The following is an 18,265-nucleotide window of genomic DNA, read 5'->3' on the forward strand; positions in this document are numbered from 1 at the left end:
TTCTAAAACACTTTAAATAATTTACAAGACTTTAGCTAAAGGAGCAAATGACTAAAATTATAAATGAAAGAGAAGGTATTACAATTGATACTATAGAAATACTTAGGATCACAAGAACATATGAACAATTATATGCCAATGAATTAGATAACCTAGAAGAAATGAGTAAGTCCCTAGAAACACATGACCTACCAAGACTGAATCAGGAATAGAAAATTTAAATAGACCAAAAATAAGCAAAAAACTTGATACAGTAACTTTGGCTCAGCTGGTAAAGAATTCGCCTGTAATGCCAGAGACCTGAGTTTGATCTTTGGGTTGGGAAGGTTCCCTGGAGAAGGGAAAGGCTATCCATGCAAGTATTCTAGCTTGGAGAATTCCATGGACTGTAGTCCATGGGGGTCACAAAGAGTCAGACAACATTAAGTGACTTTTACTTTCAATACAGAAAATTCCTGGCCAGATTGCTTTACTGGCAAATTCTCCCAATGATTTAAAGAATTAATCCCAATTCATCTAAAACCCTGGCAGACAATTGAAGTGAAGGGAGTACTTCCAAATGTATTCTGCAAGGCCAGAATTACCTTTATACCAAAGCCAAATAAGGACAGTATAAGGAAAGAAAACTATATAGACCAATATCCCTGATGAATATAGATGCAAAGAATATTAGTTAACCAAATTCAAAAACACATTAAAAGCATTTTATAAAATGACCAATTGGGATTTATCCCTGGGATGCAGGGACGGTTCAACATATACAACTTAATAGATATGACACATCACATTAATAGAATGAAAGATAAAAATTATGTGATCACCTCAATAGATGCAGGAAAACTATCTGCCACAATACATCATTTTATGATAAAAATCCTCAACCTATTGTGTATAGAAGAAATGCAGCTCAACACAATAAAGGCCATATATGACAAACTCACAGCTAGCACTCTACACAATGGTGAAAAATTGAAAGATTTTTCTCCAAGATCATTGTCAAGACAAGGAAAGTTAAAGTCTCTCAGTCATATCCGACTCTTTGTGACCCCATGGACTAATCAGTCCATGGAATTCTCCAGGCCAGAATACTGGATTGGGTAGCCTTTCCCTTCTCCAGGGGATCTTCCCAACCCAGAAATCGAACCCAGGTCTCCTGCACCGCAGGCAGATTCTTTGCTAGCTGAGCCAGAAAGATACCCTCTCTTATCACTCTTATTCAACATAGCACTGGAAGTCCCAGCCAGATTATTTAGGCAACACAAAGAAATGAAATGCATCTAAATAAAAAAGAAGTAAATTGTCATCCCTTGCATATAACGTTACATATAGAAAATCCCGAAAACAAACCAAAACTGTTGGAAACAAAGTCAGTAAAACTGAAAAAAAAAAAAAATCAACATACAGAAATCAGTATTAGTATATAGCAAAAATTGAACTATCTGGAAAAGAAACAAACTAGCCCATTTCAATAGCTTAAAACAATAAAATGCCTAGAAAAATTTTAATCACTTAAGTGAAACATGTGTTCAATGAAAAGTACACAGTTTTGTTGAAAGAAGTCAGAGGCAAAAAACAAATGGAAAGACATTCGATGTTTATTGATTGAAAGACTTAATATTGTGAAAATGTTCATATATTTAAATATAGAAAATGGATTTATAGATATAGGTCAACACTTAGAGTTTCAATTCCATCCCTTTCAAATTCTAATGGAATTCTTTACAGAAATAGAAACAAAGTCCCAAATCTGTATGGATCACAAAAGACCCTGAATAGCCAAAGTAATTCTGAGGAAGAACAAAGTTGGAGATTCACACCACCTGATTTAAAAATACACCACAAATCAAGAGTAATAATATGGTTCTAGAATAAAAATAAACACACAGACCAGTAGAACAAAGAATCCAGAATGAAACCATATAAATATGGTAAAAATATTTGAGACTGGAACCAAGAACACCTAATGGGGAAAGGACAGTCTCTTCAGTCAGTGGTATTGAGAAAACTGGATCAAGCTGCAGAACAATCAAACTGGACCACTATCATAAAAGTCACAAATATTAACTCAAAATCAATCATAGATATAGGATGTGATACCATACTACTCCAGGAAGAAAACAGGGTAGAAGTTCTTCAACATCGGTCTTGGTAATGAGCTTTTAGATATGACACCAAAGGCACACACAACGAAAACAAAACACCAACGTGACTACATCAAATTTAGAAGCCTCTGCACAGCGAAAGGAACAATTAAATGAAACGGCAAGCAACAGGAGAAAATTTTTGCAAACCAAGTACAGTGGTTAATATCCAAAACATGTGAAGAACTCATACAACTCAACAGCAATGTAGTTTTAAAATGGGCAAAGGGATGAAACAAACATTTTCCCAAAGAAAACACGTAAATGGTTAACAGGTACATGAAAAGATGCTCAAAGGAACTAATCAGAGAAATACGCATCAAAACCATGATAAATTATCACCTCACACCTTTAAGAATGGCTATCACCAAGAGGACAAGGGATGGCAAGTTTTGACAAGAAGGAAAAGAAAAGTAAACTTGTTGTGTACACTCTTTGTGGGAATGCAAGTCGGTTCAGCTACAATGGAAAACAATACAGAGATTCCTCAAAAAATTAAACAGATCTACCCAATGATCTAGCAGTTCCAAATCAGGTTGGCTTATCAGTTACCATGGAAACCAGAAGCTAAGGTAGGAGCAAGTGTGTAGCCAGTTTCTAGTTAAGCCCTATAATTAAGAGGATTGGATAGTCACGTGAAGCAGGGACTGGTCGAGCAGGGGATATAGAGAGAACAAGGGAACAGCTATCTTGAATGGACTGCTAATCCTCTACATAACCTGCCCGACCCCCACAATATCTGATCCCCTCCTTCCTTGATATCACTGGGATCAGGTATATCAAGGTGCACTGTAAACAGATCCCATACATACAATACACACCACAGCAGCTAGAGAGTGCTGGGAATCCAAAAGATGAGCTAACTTTGGAGCCAGGCACTAATTGGGTCAATTTTTCATGGAATTCCAGAGGAAGACAACAAAGGCATCTCGCTGTGGACCCAACAATCAGACTCATTTAGTAGTGAGGTTACTATTGTTGCCCTGTCTGCAAACAAATTCCCTCTGCTCGGACTAGAGATGAAATATAAGATGTTTATCAGGCTCAATGCAGGGAAAATCATGACCACTAAGAAAATCCAAGCAGCAGCACCATTCTGACATAATGCCACCCCTGTCTACGGTTTTTGTCTGGGCTGCAGTATCATTACGCAACCTCAGTCCCCATAGCCAGTATCAAATACTGGAGAGGGTGTGACAGACCACAGTGTTAATATAATGGTGCTTTTCTCCATAAGGAGGCCTGGCGTAATTATCTTAGATGGGGCCAGATGAAATCTGTAAGTCCCCTTCTGGTACTAATACTAACCTCCACGGGGCTACAAACCTAAAACATGGGGGACTTCCCTACCAGTCCCAGGGCCATTAACAATATCTTCCCTCTGGGGTAGATCCTGTGGCAAGGACAAAAGTGAGTTATTCTCCTGACCATTAGCTGGCAATGACCTTGGGTGGTTAATCATTGAACTCAGATGGTGCTGACTTGTTCCTTTGGTTTGCACGATGTAGGTCCTAGAGTGATTGCTCCTGGAATATTTAGTTACAAGTTTGTGGGACTGAAGTTAGCCTACTGGTTCACAGGTTGAGACAGTGGGTTTCCTGTATAAGTTTTTTAAGTAGTCCACTCATCCTTCAATTAGCCTGGCAGTGGTAGGGCTGTAGGGCAGGTGGAATCTCCAGCGTATGGCATTTTTATCAGTCCATTTCTGAACTTCATGGCTGCTAAAGTGGGGGTGTTTTGTGTGTGTGTGTAGCCCAAGGCTACTCTTATTATTTCAGCATTTCCACAGGTTCCAAACGAATGGTTCAGGGTGACTGGCCCCATCCAATTCCCAATCCTGCCCCTAAGTTTATGTCCCTAAAGCCTGTGTCTGTAATTTTTTTAGAGGTGGTGGGTCAGGGGTATGTTTGTACTTTGTAAAAAGCAATAAAGTCAGAAAGACTCTTGTGTTTTGCCTGTATCACAAGCCCTCCCCATGCAGTCAGGTGAACCAAAAGCACAAGGCTGCTACTTTTAAACTGGAAAGAGACTGAGGTTAGCAGGATGTCATCAGTATAATGGAAGAGAGAAATATCTCTTACAGTAGTCAGATTCCACAGGAACCCACATGCTAGTGGACAGCCACCCCAGGACTAACCCCATAATTTTTCCTTCCCCATCTGTATTCATCAACATTTTGGCCCTCACAGGGCTTTCAGCAGCCTTCTGGCTGACTCACCAATTGTTGGGCTCCAACACACAGGCTTGCACACTTGTAGATGCCCAGCCTGAGACCAAAGAAAGAGCTGAGAGACAGTGGGAGAGACAGCCACTGCTTATTGGACAAACACCCAAAGAGGAAGGGCCCTGGAGCAACAACATGCCATGTTCAGCAGGCAGCAGGAGGCACACTGTGGCAATCTCCACTCTTTGAGGGAGGAACCTACCATTTATAGGGGTATTGACATCAGGTTGGCTCATCAGTACCAGGAAAACCAGCAGCTGGGCAGCAAGCATGCAGGCAGTTACTATTAAGCCCTGTAATTAAGAGGTTTGGATGGTCATGTGAGTGAAGCAGGGACTGGTCTAGCAGGGGGATGAACAGAGAACAAGAGGAAGCCATCTTGAGTGGCCTGACCCTGCATGGGCCCACTGATCTGGGAGCTTCAACAGTAATGTGCAGAAGCATCTGGAAAAATACCGGAGGCTACTCAGCTTAGCGCTGAGGCAAGTGCAGCGAATGAAGTCCATCAAGGACTGCGGATGTTGCTGGGACTGCAGTATGGCACCAGTGATTAGCCTCTAGAGAAACTGTGCAGTCATTCAGGATTCTGTCTGGGAAGAGAGGGTGGCCCAGTGATCCTCTGTGTGAAAGCCATTGTGATCACCATTTAAAATCTGATTCTTCTCACCTGTGTTGGTGGAATTGAGAAACACAAAGGGTATAATTGAACCAGGAGTGTCTGGGTTTGATCATAAATAGAACTGGCCTCTCTCGGAATGTGAAGTCACGCAAAGGAAAGACCATATTCTGTGCTATAATGGGGTCCAAGGGCATGAATGATGTATTTGACAGTCTAGGAGGCAGGAGTTAATAGAAGCCAACTTGCAGAAGAGATGAAGTATGCTGCTGCTGCTAAGTCGCTTCAGTCGTGTCCGACTTTGTGCGACCTCATAGACGGCAGACCACCAGGCCCACCACTGGGGTTCTCCAGGCAAGAACACTGGAGTGGGTTGCCATTTCCTTCTCCAATGCATGGAAATGAAAAGTGAAAGTGAAGTTGCTCGGTCGTGTCCGACTCCTAGCAACCCCAGGGACTGTAGCCTACCAGGCTCCTCCATCCATGGGATTTTCCAGGCAAGAGTATTGGAGTGGGTTGCCATTGCCTTCTCCTGAGATGAAGTATAGGACTCCTGAAATGAAAGTCACCATATATAAGGAGAGTTTGTCTAGTCACCAGGATAAGACTTGACAATTAGGCTTTGTGGGGAGAGGAGAGCAAGGGTTCAGTTCAATTTCCATGCTGATCGATCTCTCAGTGGTGTGTGAACATCCTAGAATAAAGTGGGATGGGTGTTATTTATACAATAGAGAAGAGCTCAAGCTTTAGGGGCCCAGGTCCTGAGCTACAGGATCTTGCTTCAAAAAATTGCAATATAGAAAAGAGAAGACCTTTCCCTACATTTGAGGAAAGCTGACATCATAGATTCCATAACATACAAGGAGCATCAAAGCCCAGAAGCAGGTCAGCACATCCAATGAGATGGCGAAAAGGGAGGCTGGAGACCTGGGGTTGCTGATGTGGAGACCTAAGGGAAGGGTTGATGGAAGAAATAAGTCACAGGGAACTACAGGCAAGCAGAGATGCCAACAACTAGCCCACAGTCACCGGGAATGAGAGTTGCCCTGTGATGGTTACAACAGTGTATCAGCAGCTTGGGGATATGAACTGGCCACTAAGGCCACATCATGGAGAAACACTGTTTAGTGGAGAGATTAGGGCAATCAGTTAAGGGAGGATGGCTCCAATACTTTGGCCACCTGATGCAAAGAACTAACTCATTTGAAAAGACCTTGATGCTGGAAAATATTGAAGGCAGGAGGAAAATGGGACGACAGAGGATGAGATCATTGAATGCATCACCCATTCGATGGAAATGAGTTGAGTAAGCTCCGGGAATTGGTGATGGACAAGGAAGCCTGGCTCACTGCAGTCCATGGGGTCCAAGAGTTGGACACAACTTGAGCAACTGAACTGAACTGAGGGAAGCCTGGCATGCTGAAGTCCACGGGGTCACAAAGAGTCAGACACAACTTAACCACTGAACAACAACAATCCTATAAAAGGCAAGTGGGGGGCTGTCCTAGATGCAGCAGAAAGCAAAAGAGTGACCCCTGTTGGGTGGCAGCTCCCCCAGACACTGCCCCCCACAGGCTGTTGCCTCAGCAGCCCCTCTATCTGCCCCACTCCTGCTCAGACCTGCCAGGCAGCTCCCAGCTCTTTGCTAGTGTCTGAGCAGTCATGTTGAGATGAGAAGGAAGAGAAATGTGCACAGCGGGTGCTGTTTCTTGGACTCTGCAGAGGCAGGCTGCTTTAGCAAGAGCTCTAGATGATTGTGCAACTTGCTGGTCTTCTCTGGACCTTGGATTCCTGGACATCCATGAAACACAGACACTGACGCTGCCACTAAACTCTCAGGGCTGCAGTGAGGAACCCATGAGGTCCTGGGCTGAAGGTGCTCTTTGAACTCTAATGTGTGTTCAGTGCCATGAACATCAGCAGCAAATGTCCAGAACCCAGGTGGGGGCGAATTGACTGAGTCAACAAGCCAAAATTTGTCAATCTTTTCTCTGGAAACTGGTACTGGAACCTCAGGTTACAGCGCAGGTATAAATACTCAATATTGGCTGAGGAACTTCAATTTGTGTGGAGGTTCTGAAACCCTAGAGGACGCAACTGTGAGTGTCTCTGTCCTAGCCTCTCAACTTGCTTTCCTGTGTCCAGTGAGTATCTTCCTGCCTGAATGGGCGCTTTATCCTACTGGTGCTGAGGAAGGCAGGGTCTGTACAGCTGTTCCAGTCTAGGAGGGTGAGTGTTGGAGGTGGGGCACAAGGTAATAATGGATGCTCTGCACTGTGTTCTTTTCATTTGTGGGAGATGTGTTTCCTGGGCTGGGAGAAGGGGAGAGTTGGATGTGACATCCAACCAGATCTCTGATGCCATTGTCCCCATGGAAAATGCAATTCATCGTCCTTTTGGAAGGAGGCACTTCTCTGTCCAGAAAGCCCCTTCCCTCCCATTACCTCAGCCTGTTTGGCAATGCTCGGTCCTTTGCACAGGTCTCTTGGGCTTTCTTCCAGGTCTCTGCAACTCCCATGATTATTTTCCATGCTCTAAACATTACAGTTTCTCTCTGAGAGAAGAAAGAAGCCCAACACTGGGAGTGACCCACCTCCTGCACCCTGATCTCACTTAGCTCCTGAGTCCCTTTCTGATGGTAACCAGAAGCTCTATTGAACATCGGCTTTCCTCCTTTGAAGCCAGCTTCCCCCTGATGGCACCCGTCTCAACGTCCTCTCTACCAAGAGGCCCCTGTCCCAAGTCCTCTTAGGAGATCTGGGCAGGACTCTAGGTGTACCAGGAAGTTTCCTAGTGGAGCCCCAGAATAACAAATCCTGGAAAATAAGCAGTCATGCACCTTTCTGTGCTCAGGACAGACCTTACCAAGCATTATCCCTCTGGCTTTCTTTTCAGATAGCACTGCAGACTCCAGTACTAGCCTGTCCAGAGCAGCAAGTGAGAGGAAACAAGCCAGCATTGTAAGAGGTAAAGCAACCGACTTACTGGTATAAAAAGGGATAAAGAGGCCCAGAGAGGGAAGGGTCCCACTCGAGGGCCCTCAGTGAGTCCCTCCTGGTGTGACAATGGCCTCAGTGAGGCATTCTACATCCTGGCCACAGTGCCCTTGGCAGGGATGACAAGCCCAAAAGGGATGACCCAGACCATCTGAGAGTAGGTTCATGCTGCTGGCAGACCAGGTCAGAGGCCCAGCTGTCCACACATGTCCTCCCTGGCCAGACCTTATCCTAACTTTCCCTAAACTGCTTTTGGAGCTTGGTACTCTTGGCCCCAGAGGATGGGAGAGGAGATGGGGGAAGGGCTTCTCCTGACCTCCAGGAGCTGGGCCAGCCCTAAGCCTCATCCTTGGACCAAGAGCACCGCCTCTTTCTGTTCCTCTGCCTAGGACATGCTTCTCCTCCCTCTCTCCGTGCTGCTCCTGCTCACACAGCCCTGGAGATCCCTGGGAGCAGAAATGACAACCTTTTCTCAGAAAATACTGGCCAATGCCTGTACCCTGGTTATGTGTAGCCCCCTGGAGAGTGGCTTGCCTGGTCATGATGGACAAGATGGGAGAGAATGTCCCCATGGAGAGAAGGGGGATCCAGGTAGAGCTGGGACCATGGGCTTTCCCTGATGGGAAGGGGTGGGCACTGGAATTGTAACCAACCCCAAAACTCTGAATCTTCTGCTGTGGAAACCCTGAGGATGGTCTTCCCAAGAGGGGAGGGTTCCCCCAGATCTTCAGTCCGTCTAAAGCATGGCTTTACTGGTTGGCAAAGACTGGCTTGCCCAAGTCCTCATTTCCATAACCACCTGTCCTGATTCCTCCCCTAGGATCTTCTGACCCTAACAACCCCAAGAATGTACAAACAATCAGCGAGCGGCTGGTATTTGGAGTCCCCTGCTCCAGAACTCATTGGGCTTACCAAGTGGTGCTAGTGGTAAAAACCTGACTCCCAAAGAAGGAGATGTAAGAGATGCAGTTTCGATCCCTGGGTCAGAAAGATGCCCTGGAGGAGGGCATAGCAACCCTCTCCTGTATTCTTGCTTGGAGAATCCCGTGGACAGAGGAGCCTGGCGGGCTTTGGGCCACTGGGTTGCACACAACTGAAGTGACTTAGTACACTCATGTGGGAGACATAGGAGATGTGGGTTTTATCCCATGGTTGGGACAATCCCCTCAATAGAAAATGGCAACTCACTCTGTTATTGCCTGGAGAATATCATGGACAGAGGAATCTGTCAGGAATCCACAGAGTCAGATGTGACTGAGTACACACACTCCAAAACTTAACTTAACATTCGTATTATATGTTGCCTCTGCAGAATTTTAAATATTTTTGAACTGATGACAGTGTTGTAAGTTTCACTTTAATCATCTGTAGATGAGAATAATATCAACCACACAGTGACAAAGAATTGAGCCAAGGCTTCATTTTTTTGGTGGGTCTTCAAGATAAAGCTTTATCCTTCTGCTGTCCCAACCAGCTGAATTCTCCTGAGGTTTCCAAATGTATTGATTATTAAAGGAATTTTCTGGAAACACTGCCCCACAGGAGAATATCTGGTTTTTACTGGCAAGAAGTGAGAATTTGATGAACCAGTGACAAGGACGAGGGGACCACCATGGCCCTGGGCCAGGGAGATGGGGGATCAACTGAGGTCTTTTATCTTTCTGGAGTTTGTGTTTTGATTGGAGAGGAAAGAAATGAACAACATTAAAGCTGAAAAGAACACATAACATCCCCAGGATTTGTAGGGTAAGAGACAAGTATCTTATCTATCTGTCTTTTAGAGAGAAAGTGGCTCCCAACATGAATTGGCTGGGGCTAGAGAAGGCCTCTAGAAGGCCTCCCCTCAGAGGAGGGGTGGTATTTAAGATGCCAGCTCTCTCTAGCTCCCCGAGGGGCCCTAAATTGAAAAATATCCCTTCTTCTACCTCCCTGCTCTCATGGCCACCATGGTTTATGCACAAGGATGGGCAACCTCGAATGCTCCCTTCTAAGGAGTGACTTGCTTCCAAGGTACCTGCTGCCCTCCCCAGCCAAGGTGGAGCCCAGGAGAGGCTCAGCCAGGGACCAGGTGTCTCTGCCTGAGCACAGTGCACCAGGGGGTCTGGGATGTGGGGCCCATCCTCTGGGCTCCCATTGATTACCTAGCGAGAATTGGAGCTAAGAGCAGGACCCAATGTCCCGCACAGAGGCTCTCAACACCCATCAAATACCCCAGTCTCCCTCCACCTGCACATTCTTGGCCCAGGCAAGCCTGGCCCTTCTTACCCTGGGGGAGTGGTTTCCAGATCTGAAATGTCACCTCTCCTCTCCAGGTCTCTGAATCCTCTTCAGCCTTGAAGTCCTGTTTCCTATGAGTACGTGTGTGTCCATGGGTTGGGTGGGGGTGCTGGGATGGGACGAGGGACATCTCATAAGCTGTTTTCTTCACTCATTACCTCATAGTTTAAACTTCAGTGACAAATTCCTTGCAGACCAGGACCTGGTGCTGACATTTACTTCCTGCTCAGTGCTAGGCAGAAAGCCATGTTCCACAGAGAGATTCTCAGTGAACAGAGAAATGAAATAATGAGGAAATGAACAAATAAGTGAATGAACAAGTTAATAGTAACTGACAGATTTCTTTTGTTGTCTTTTTGCACATGAATGCTTACTCATAACAGTCAAAAGATGGAAACAACCCAAGTGTCTATCAGCATTTATCCGCAGTGAATGAATAAAGAAAATGTATTGTATTCATACTATAGAACATTTCTCAGCCATAGCCCAGAATGAAGTACTGAGATGTGCTACAAATTGGATAAGCCTCAAGAATGTCACTTCTAGTTTAAAGAGGCAGACTCAAAGGGTCGTATATTGTATGTATTTATATAACATATCCAGAATAGCTAACAGAGACACGCAGCTGCATACAGGTAGCCAGGGCTTAGGAGGAGGCAGGGAGGGAGTATGGGTATTAGGTTTTCTTTGGGATTAATGAAATAGTCTTGAACTAAAGAGTAGTGGTAGTTGTACAATTATGTCAATGTTCTAAATGCCACTGATTTGTATACTTTAAATGATTAATTACAGGTAATTCCTGGAGGTCCAGTGGTTAGGATTCGGTGTTCTCACTGCCAGGCCTCAGGTTCAATCCCTGATTGTGGAACTGAGATACTGCAAGTACACCACAGTAAAAAAAAAAAAAAGTTATTTTTATATTATGTTAATTTCATCTCAGTGAAAAAGGAATAACCAAATTCACATAATTGAGTTTATAATTCTGGAATAAATAGGCATTTCTCTCTTTAGTCTTTGAATACAAATCTCTTATAATTTCAGACTTAGGCAGCCTTCTTAAGGTGATGTGATGTTTTTAAATGTTTGGTTATTTTTCCAAAGCAAATTAGTATATGGTCAGTAAATACAAAAAGATGAAAATTTAAATTGCCTGATTTGTGCCCCTTAGAAAGAACTGTTAACACTTGTCTATGCTCTTCTTGTGGTTTTTTCAATGTGTGTTTCATGTGCACATGCCTGACACATGCGTGGACATGTTGAAGAAACCAAATCATATTAAATAGTGTTTATAACTTACTTTTATCACTTAATAATGCACAACAATGTCATCTATCTTCCATAAATTTAAAAGCATGTTACATAGTTTTTTTCTCTTCTTTATATTAAATAGAATTGATCTATAATATATTAGAATCAGATGTACATCATAATGAATTCATATTTGCATATATTGTGAAATGATTGTCACAAAGTCATCAACACACACAGTTACGATTTGTGTGTGATGAGAGCTTTTAAGATCTGCTTGCTCTGCAATGTTCAAGCATGCAACTCAGGATTACTAACTATACTAATTTCACTGTACATTGTATTCCTGGGACCCAATTGTTTTTTAACTGGACCCTTGTACTTTTTGAAGATTTCTGTCCATTGTGCCGACTTCTCAACCCCACCTCTAGCAACCACAAATCTGTTCTCTGTATTGTGAGTAAGTTGTTTTTGTTCGTCTGTTTTCTTAGATTTCACATGTAAGTGAGATCGTATGGTACCGCCCTTCCCTGTGACTTATTCCACTAAGCATAGTGCCTTCAAGGTTCACCAGTGTTGCTGCAAATAGCAAGATTTCATTCCCTTTTATGGCTGAATGATGTTCCATTGTATACGCACCCTGCATTTTCTACATCCATTCATCCATCCACAGATACTTGGGCTCTGGGCTACATCCATGTCTGGGCTACCATAAATGATGCTGCAATTAACTTGGGGGTACATATATCTTTTCAGGTTAGTGTTTTCGTTTTCTTTAGTTAAATGCTCAGAAGGGGAATTGATGGATTCTACGGTAGCTCTAGTTTTAACTTTCTGAGAAACCTCCATGCTGTCTCCATAGTGGCTGTTCCATTTGCATCCCTACTGCACAAAGCTTTCCTTTTCTCTACTTCTCCAGCACTTCCTATTTGCTGTCTGATAATAACCATTCTGAGAGGTGTGAGGTGACAGCTCATTGTGCTTTTGATGTTTATTTCTCTGGTGGTAAGTGTCAGGTGTCATTTCTGCCATAAACTTTGGTTCTGGGAAGGGGGGAGGGCAGGGAGTCCATGGTCCAGGGTAAAAGCTGACAGACTTAACTGCCATAAATACCGTGGCCTTGGGGCAGGGGCAGGTGCATTGTATGCAAAGCCAGGTGAGTCTTGGTTTGGATCTGCCTCCAATTCAGCAAGCCTGTTTCTTCCCTTGTAAAATGGAGATGTAGACACGCATTTCCTACGTCACCACTGGACCAGTCACCTGGAGAGGGAGTGTCTACACCCTACAGAACCCTGAAGGAATGCAAGGGCCCTGACCCTGCAGGCAGGTGGCTCCTCCTGGGCCAGGATCAGCTTTATGTCCCTCTCTTCTATGTCACAGGTTCACCAGGACCTGCAGGACGAGCAGGAAGGCCTGGATGGGTTGGCCCTATTGGGCCGAAAGGAGACAATGGCTTTGTTGGAGAACCTGGACCAAAGGGAGACACTGGGCCACGTGGTGAGCAGCTGGGCATGGAATGCAGGTGTCTGCAGATGGCGTGCTGCCGCTAGGCCATGGCAATAGGCGTACACAGATTCTACCCCAGGAAGAGGAAGGTCATTCTCAAGGTGGCACAGGGTTATCTCAGGGAAGACTGGAGCTCCTGGGGAGGGCGGAGAGTGAGGGCAACATCTTTAGGAGGAGGCTGCCTGTCTGACTTCTATTACAGCCCCATCTTTTATGCACTCATACTTCCAAGGAGATTCAGTGTCACTGACTGGGCTGGTCCTTTTTCCCAGGGCCTCCAGGTATGCCTGGACCAGCTGGAAGAGAAGGCCCCTCAGGGAAGCAGGGGAGCATGGGACCTCCAGGCACACCAGGCCCCAAAGGAGAGACTGGGCCCAAAGGTAGGTGGGTGGTATGTGGTGGGTGAGGGAGGGAGAAGGGAGGGGTGACGTTGGCAGGCCTGGTGGGGACCAGGGTACGTGCACAGTGCCTGGAAAGCCTGGAACCTCTGTGCCTGGTAGGCCTGGCTGGGCCTCTCCCCCATATTCTCACACTGAGTGAATTTCCTAGAGGAGACCAAGCAGTCAGGAGCAGTCTCCCAGGTCGCTCTTTTACCCAGAGCTGTGGGTGACAAGCTGCACTGCTGAAGAAATGGTACCTGCTGAGTGTACTCTCAGCCATGTTTCTCCAATGTGTTCCTTCCTTAGGAGGAGTGGGTGCCCCAGGCATACAGGGCTTCCCAGGCCCCTCGGGTCTCAAAGGAGAGAAAGGTGCCCCCGGGGAGACTGGAGCCCCTGGACGTGCTGGGGTGACAGGTGAGCAATGGACGTGGGGCTGGGCTCATATTCCCCTGTGCCCACCACCGCCAGCCACCAGGTCAGAGCAGGGAGAGAACCAGTGTTGGGTTTTGGGAACTGTCTGTCTCCATGGAGAGGGTGGTGTGAGCAGCAGGGACTGTCTGTATTCAGGGAAGGCTGGTTGTTAGGTTATGGGACAGTCAGTGTATAGAGAGGATGCAAGAAGAGATTCCAGGCACAGAGGGACGTTTGTATGTGGGAGGGTGTACTCCTGGGGATATGACAGTCCATGTGTGGAGCTTGGTGGGGGGGTGGGGGGAGGGGGCATGAAAATGCTAAAATAAATGTTCAGCACTCACCCATTTCTCCTTATCTTATCCAGGGCCTTCTGGAGCCATAGGTCCACAGGGCCCTTCAGGTGCCAGGGGCCCCCCAGGACTGAAGGGGGACAGAGGTGATCCTGGAGAAACAGGAGCAAAGGGGGAGAGTGGGCTTGCAGGTAAGGAAGCCTTGGGAGCCCCATTAGGGTGTGGGGCAGGGAGGAGGCCTTATTCAGCTCAGCTCTCCTCTCAGGTAACCCATTTACAGGTGGGGGTCAAGCAGGTAAAGCTGACAGGGTGTATGGCAAGGTGGACTCTGGTCTTAGCCTCTGTGACTTGCTGGAGGACAACCTGAGCAGATTTTCTATCTGATCTTTGTGACAAGCCAACCTCCCTCTCCAGTTCATCAGATAACCTTGAACATCAAATAACTCAATAGACGGGAAATACTCAAGCTATGTGTATTCCTCTCCTACAACCTTACCACCCCCTGCAATGCAAAAGAAAGTGCTATCAGATTCCTAGAATTTGGAATTAAAATAACATCTGGTTCACTGTCAGTGAGGCACAGGGACCTGTTCAGGGGATATTGTTCCGAAGGGAACCGCAGGAAATCCCATGGATGCAGAAGCCAGCTAGGTCAGCAGAGGTAGGCTTTCTAGGCCTCTGTTCCACCTCCTTACCCCACCCCCAACTGGCATCTCCACCTGGACTCTCTTCCCTTGAGGCCTGGGCTCTGAGTGACTCCAGGCTGTTCTGGATCTGTCTTCACTTGGCCTCTCTCTCTCTTGCAGAGGTCAATGCTCTCAAGCAGCGGGTGACAATCTTAGATGGACATCTGCGACGCTTCCAAAATGCCTTCAGTCAGTATAAGAAAGGTGAGTTCCTGGACCTGACCCTAGCCAGGCCCTGAGTGAGGGCCTCAGACTTTGTCTAGGCTTGGCTTGTAGTTTGCTGGGCTGGCTCTATTTTGGACTTGCTGGGACCATGACTGGGACTGGACCTAGACCTGGGGCAGGAGCGGGTCTAAGGACAAGTTTGGGACAGAGCTGTTCCCCACATGCTCCAGAAGCTCAAGTAGATGCACGGGACAAGGAGGAGGATGCGGTCCATGTCACCAGTTCAGCAGACCTTCACCACAGCCTACCCTGGGCAGGTTCCTAGGACAGACAAGGGGTCACCCAACCCAGGATGCATTTCTTCCCTCTGTGGGGCCATGTGTGCAAATGTCCAGAGAAGCAGCTGCACAGTCCATAGCAGCAGAGAATCCAGACATGGTCCTGAGAGTGAGGGTGGGATGATGCCTGTGGGGTTCAAGGCTGCTGGGGACCTGTCCTTGCTGTGTGGCCACCAAGTATCTTACCCTAAAGATGTCCCTGGGTCTGGAAGGAATAGGCTGCCTCCAGTCTCTGGCCAGTGCTAGACTCCCCCTGCACCTCTTGTGGAGTTAAAGCAGAGATTCTTCCCTAAGCCTGGATCCTAAGCAGGCAGAGGCCTCTTGGAGCACACACCTGAGTGCCTGTGCCTTTGGGACGCTCCATCAACTGCCCCTCCTGCATCTCTGCTCTCCATGATGACAGTTTTGAATGCACATCACTTATCAAACCTCACTGATCTAAAAGAATTAGAGTTCTCTGAAGGAGCAGAGCATAAAGGGGCCTGACTGGGTGAGACACAGGGTTGGGTCCTAAGAACTCAAGCCAACTAAGTACTGAAGTAGTGGGATGAGAATTCTCAGCAGTTTATGTCTTCCTTCTTGCTCAATCATATTTACATGGCTGCCGTCTCTGGGGTTGCACAGAGTTAGACACGACTGAAGCTACTTAGCAGCAGCATCTACTTACTATCTCATCGCCTGGTAGCTCAGCTGGTAAAGAATCCGCCTACATTGCAGGAGACCTGGGTTTGATCTCTGGGTCGGGAATAGCCCCTGGAATGTAAATGGCAAACCACTCTGATATCCTAGCCTGGAAAATCTCATGGACAGAGGACCCTGGTGGGCTTCAGTCCATGGGGGTCAAAAAGAGTTGGGCACAACTTAAAAACTAACCCTTCATGCAGACTGATATAAACAAAGGTGAACTTGGGCATATGCGCTGGCCACCTGTGCGTACCTAAACACCATCACTCAGTCCACACCACCTACATACATGAACACACATGCAGACATAGGCACACCCATCCTGATGGACCTTGAGTCAGCCCATGTACCTTCAGATGGACACATGGATGTATTCAAGCATGCACACACATACCCACCCAGATGCATGGGACATAAACCAATCATGGCACACAAGCTTGCACTGACCTTGTCCAGGGCTGTCTTGGCGCTATCCTGACTACGTGTAAAATCTGGTCTCCAATTGCTTGTTGAAGAAATCAGAGGAAAAGGGCAGTGGGTCAGGGTGTAGCCTGGGTTCAGAACCAGTCCAGTGAGCCCTCCTAGGATCCCAGAAGATTTCCATGCAGACCCTGGAAGTCAGAGCGGTGTGGATGGGATGGAATAAAAAGAGATACTTAACATGTCACATAGGGGCTGCTGTTTTGCAGTGTACCTTTTCCTTAGAAATATGAGATTAGACTCTGAAAAGAGAAGTGACTTTCCCTTGTCACCTGGGCTGTCATTGCCAGGGTAGGGCTGAACACATGACTTTCTGAAGCCCAGACAGGGCTCTCTCCAAAGCTGATCCCATCCTGCCCTCCCACCCCCGCATAGAGCTCTCAGATGCCATCATCGCCTGCTCAGTGGTCCAGGGAGGCTGACTGGCCATAGGTTCACCTGCGAGCATATGGAAGCCAACACTGGACTGCCCCCAGTGCAGAGGCCAGCACTTGGCTGCTCTCAGATGCACCCTGTCCTCCCCTTTCTCCTCACCCCTTCACACAGCATAGAACTGCTCAGACAACTCCACATGCCCAGTCATCATGCAACGGTGAGAGTGAGCCACCTGGTTGGTGTTTTCCACACTCTCAGGAACTGCCCTGGACTGTAGTGTCATTTCCCTGCCAAAGTCCTTCCTATTTACACAGTAATTAAAATGCTGGATTCTCGTGAACAGCATGGGGAGGAACAGAAAGTGCATGTGGGAGCTTTAGTGTCACCTCCAACAGGGTCTGATCCTCATCTACATTTGAGAGTTGGGCGACTTTGGGCTTCTTGTGTAAGCCCCTGAGTTCCAGGGTCCTCACCTCTTGCATGATGGATGCTTTGGAGCTAAGTGCCTTGCTTTTGTTCTATCTGGTGCCCTGGTACCCTCGTGGGAGCTGGGGACTCCAGTTGAAGCACAAGGTCTAGCTGCTGCACATCCCCAGCCTGACTCTCCTCTTCCCCTAGCGGTGCTCTTCCCTGATGGCCAGGCTGTCGGGGAGAAGATCTTCAAGACAGCAGGTGCTGTAAAGTCATATTCAGATGCAGAGCAGCTCTGCAGAGAGGCTAAGGGACAGCTGGCCTCCCCACGCTCTTCAGCCGAGAACGAGGCCGTGACACAGATGGTCAGAGCCCAGGAAAAGAATGCTTACCTGAGCATGAATGACATCTCCACGGAGGGGAGGTTCACTTACCCCACTGGGGAAATACTGGTCTATTCCAACTGGGCCGATGGGGAGCCCAACAACAGTGATGAGGGACAACCAGAGAACTGTGTGGAAATCTTTCCTGATGGCAAGTGGAATGACGTACCCTGCAGTAAGCAACTCCTTGTGATCTGCGAGTTTTGAGCTCTCCCACCCACCCCAGGGAAGGGGCAGTGCCCAGAGCTGTGAGCTGCCAACATCCCAATAAAAAGGTGACCCTCTGCTGCTCAGGGCTTCCCCACTGAGCCACGGGATGAGGCCACCAGGCAGGCCTCCTATGGAACTCCTCCCTCAGAATAAAGTTTGAAACTGGCTTCACATCTGGAAGATTTCTCAAAAAAAAAAAAAAAGGGGGGGGGGCAGCCTGTGACTCAGGGGCAAGGGCTAAACGGAGGTCTCCAAGATGCCCCTTGTCAAAATCCAGTGTCTCCTCAACAAGACAGGTGTCTAGCCCTCCACCTCTGCCAAACGTGGACTGCATTTGACCCCATGGGTCACTGCTACCTCCTTCCCTTTCCTCTCCTGCCTTCAATCTTTTCATCCTTCAGCCTCTTTCACTCGTATCTCCTCTCCTGGAGTCCCACAGAG

The 18,265-nt window shown here is 46.9% G+C and overlaps 1 protein-coding gene across 1 annotated transcript; it reads left to right on the forward strand.

The window, feature by feature from the left end:
* Positions 1–7,043: 7,043 nt before the first annotated feature.
* On the forward strand, positions 7,044–17,994 carry CGN1 (conglutinin; the record flags this gene model as incomplete). The annotated part of the gene is given in 9 exon segments (NM_175699.2): positions 7,044–7,125; positions 7,877–7,948; positions 8,367–8,568; positions 12,883–12,999; positions 13,281–13,388; positions 13,695–13,802; positions 14,167–14,283; positions 14,899–14,982; positions 17,439–17,994. Coding segments are annotated over 7 exon segments (1,116 nt in total). The 3' UTR covers positions 17,822–17,994.
* Between the last annotated feature and the right edge of the window lie 271 nt (positions 17,995–18,265).

This window comes from Bos taurus, chromosome 28, assembly GCF_002263795.3.
Source record: "Bos taurus isolate L1 Dominette 01449 registration number 42190680 breed Hereford chromosome 28, ARS-UCD2.0, whole genome shotgun sequence".
Classification (NCBI taxonomy): Eukaryota; Metazoa; Chordata; class Mammalia; order Artiodactyla; family Bovidae; genus Bos; species Bos taurus.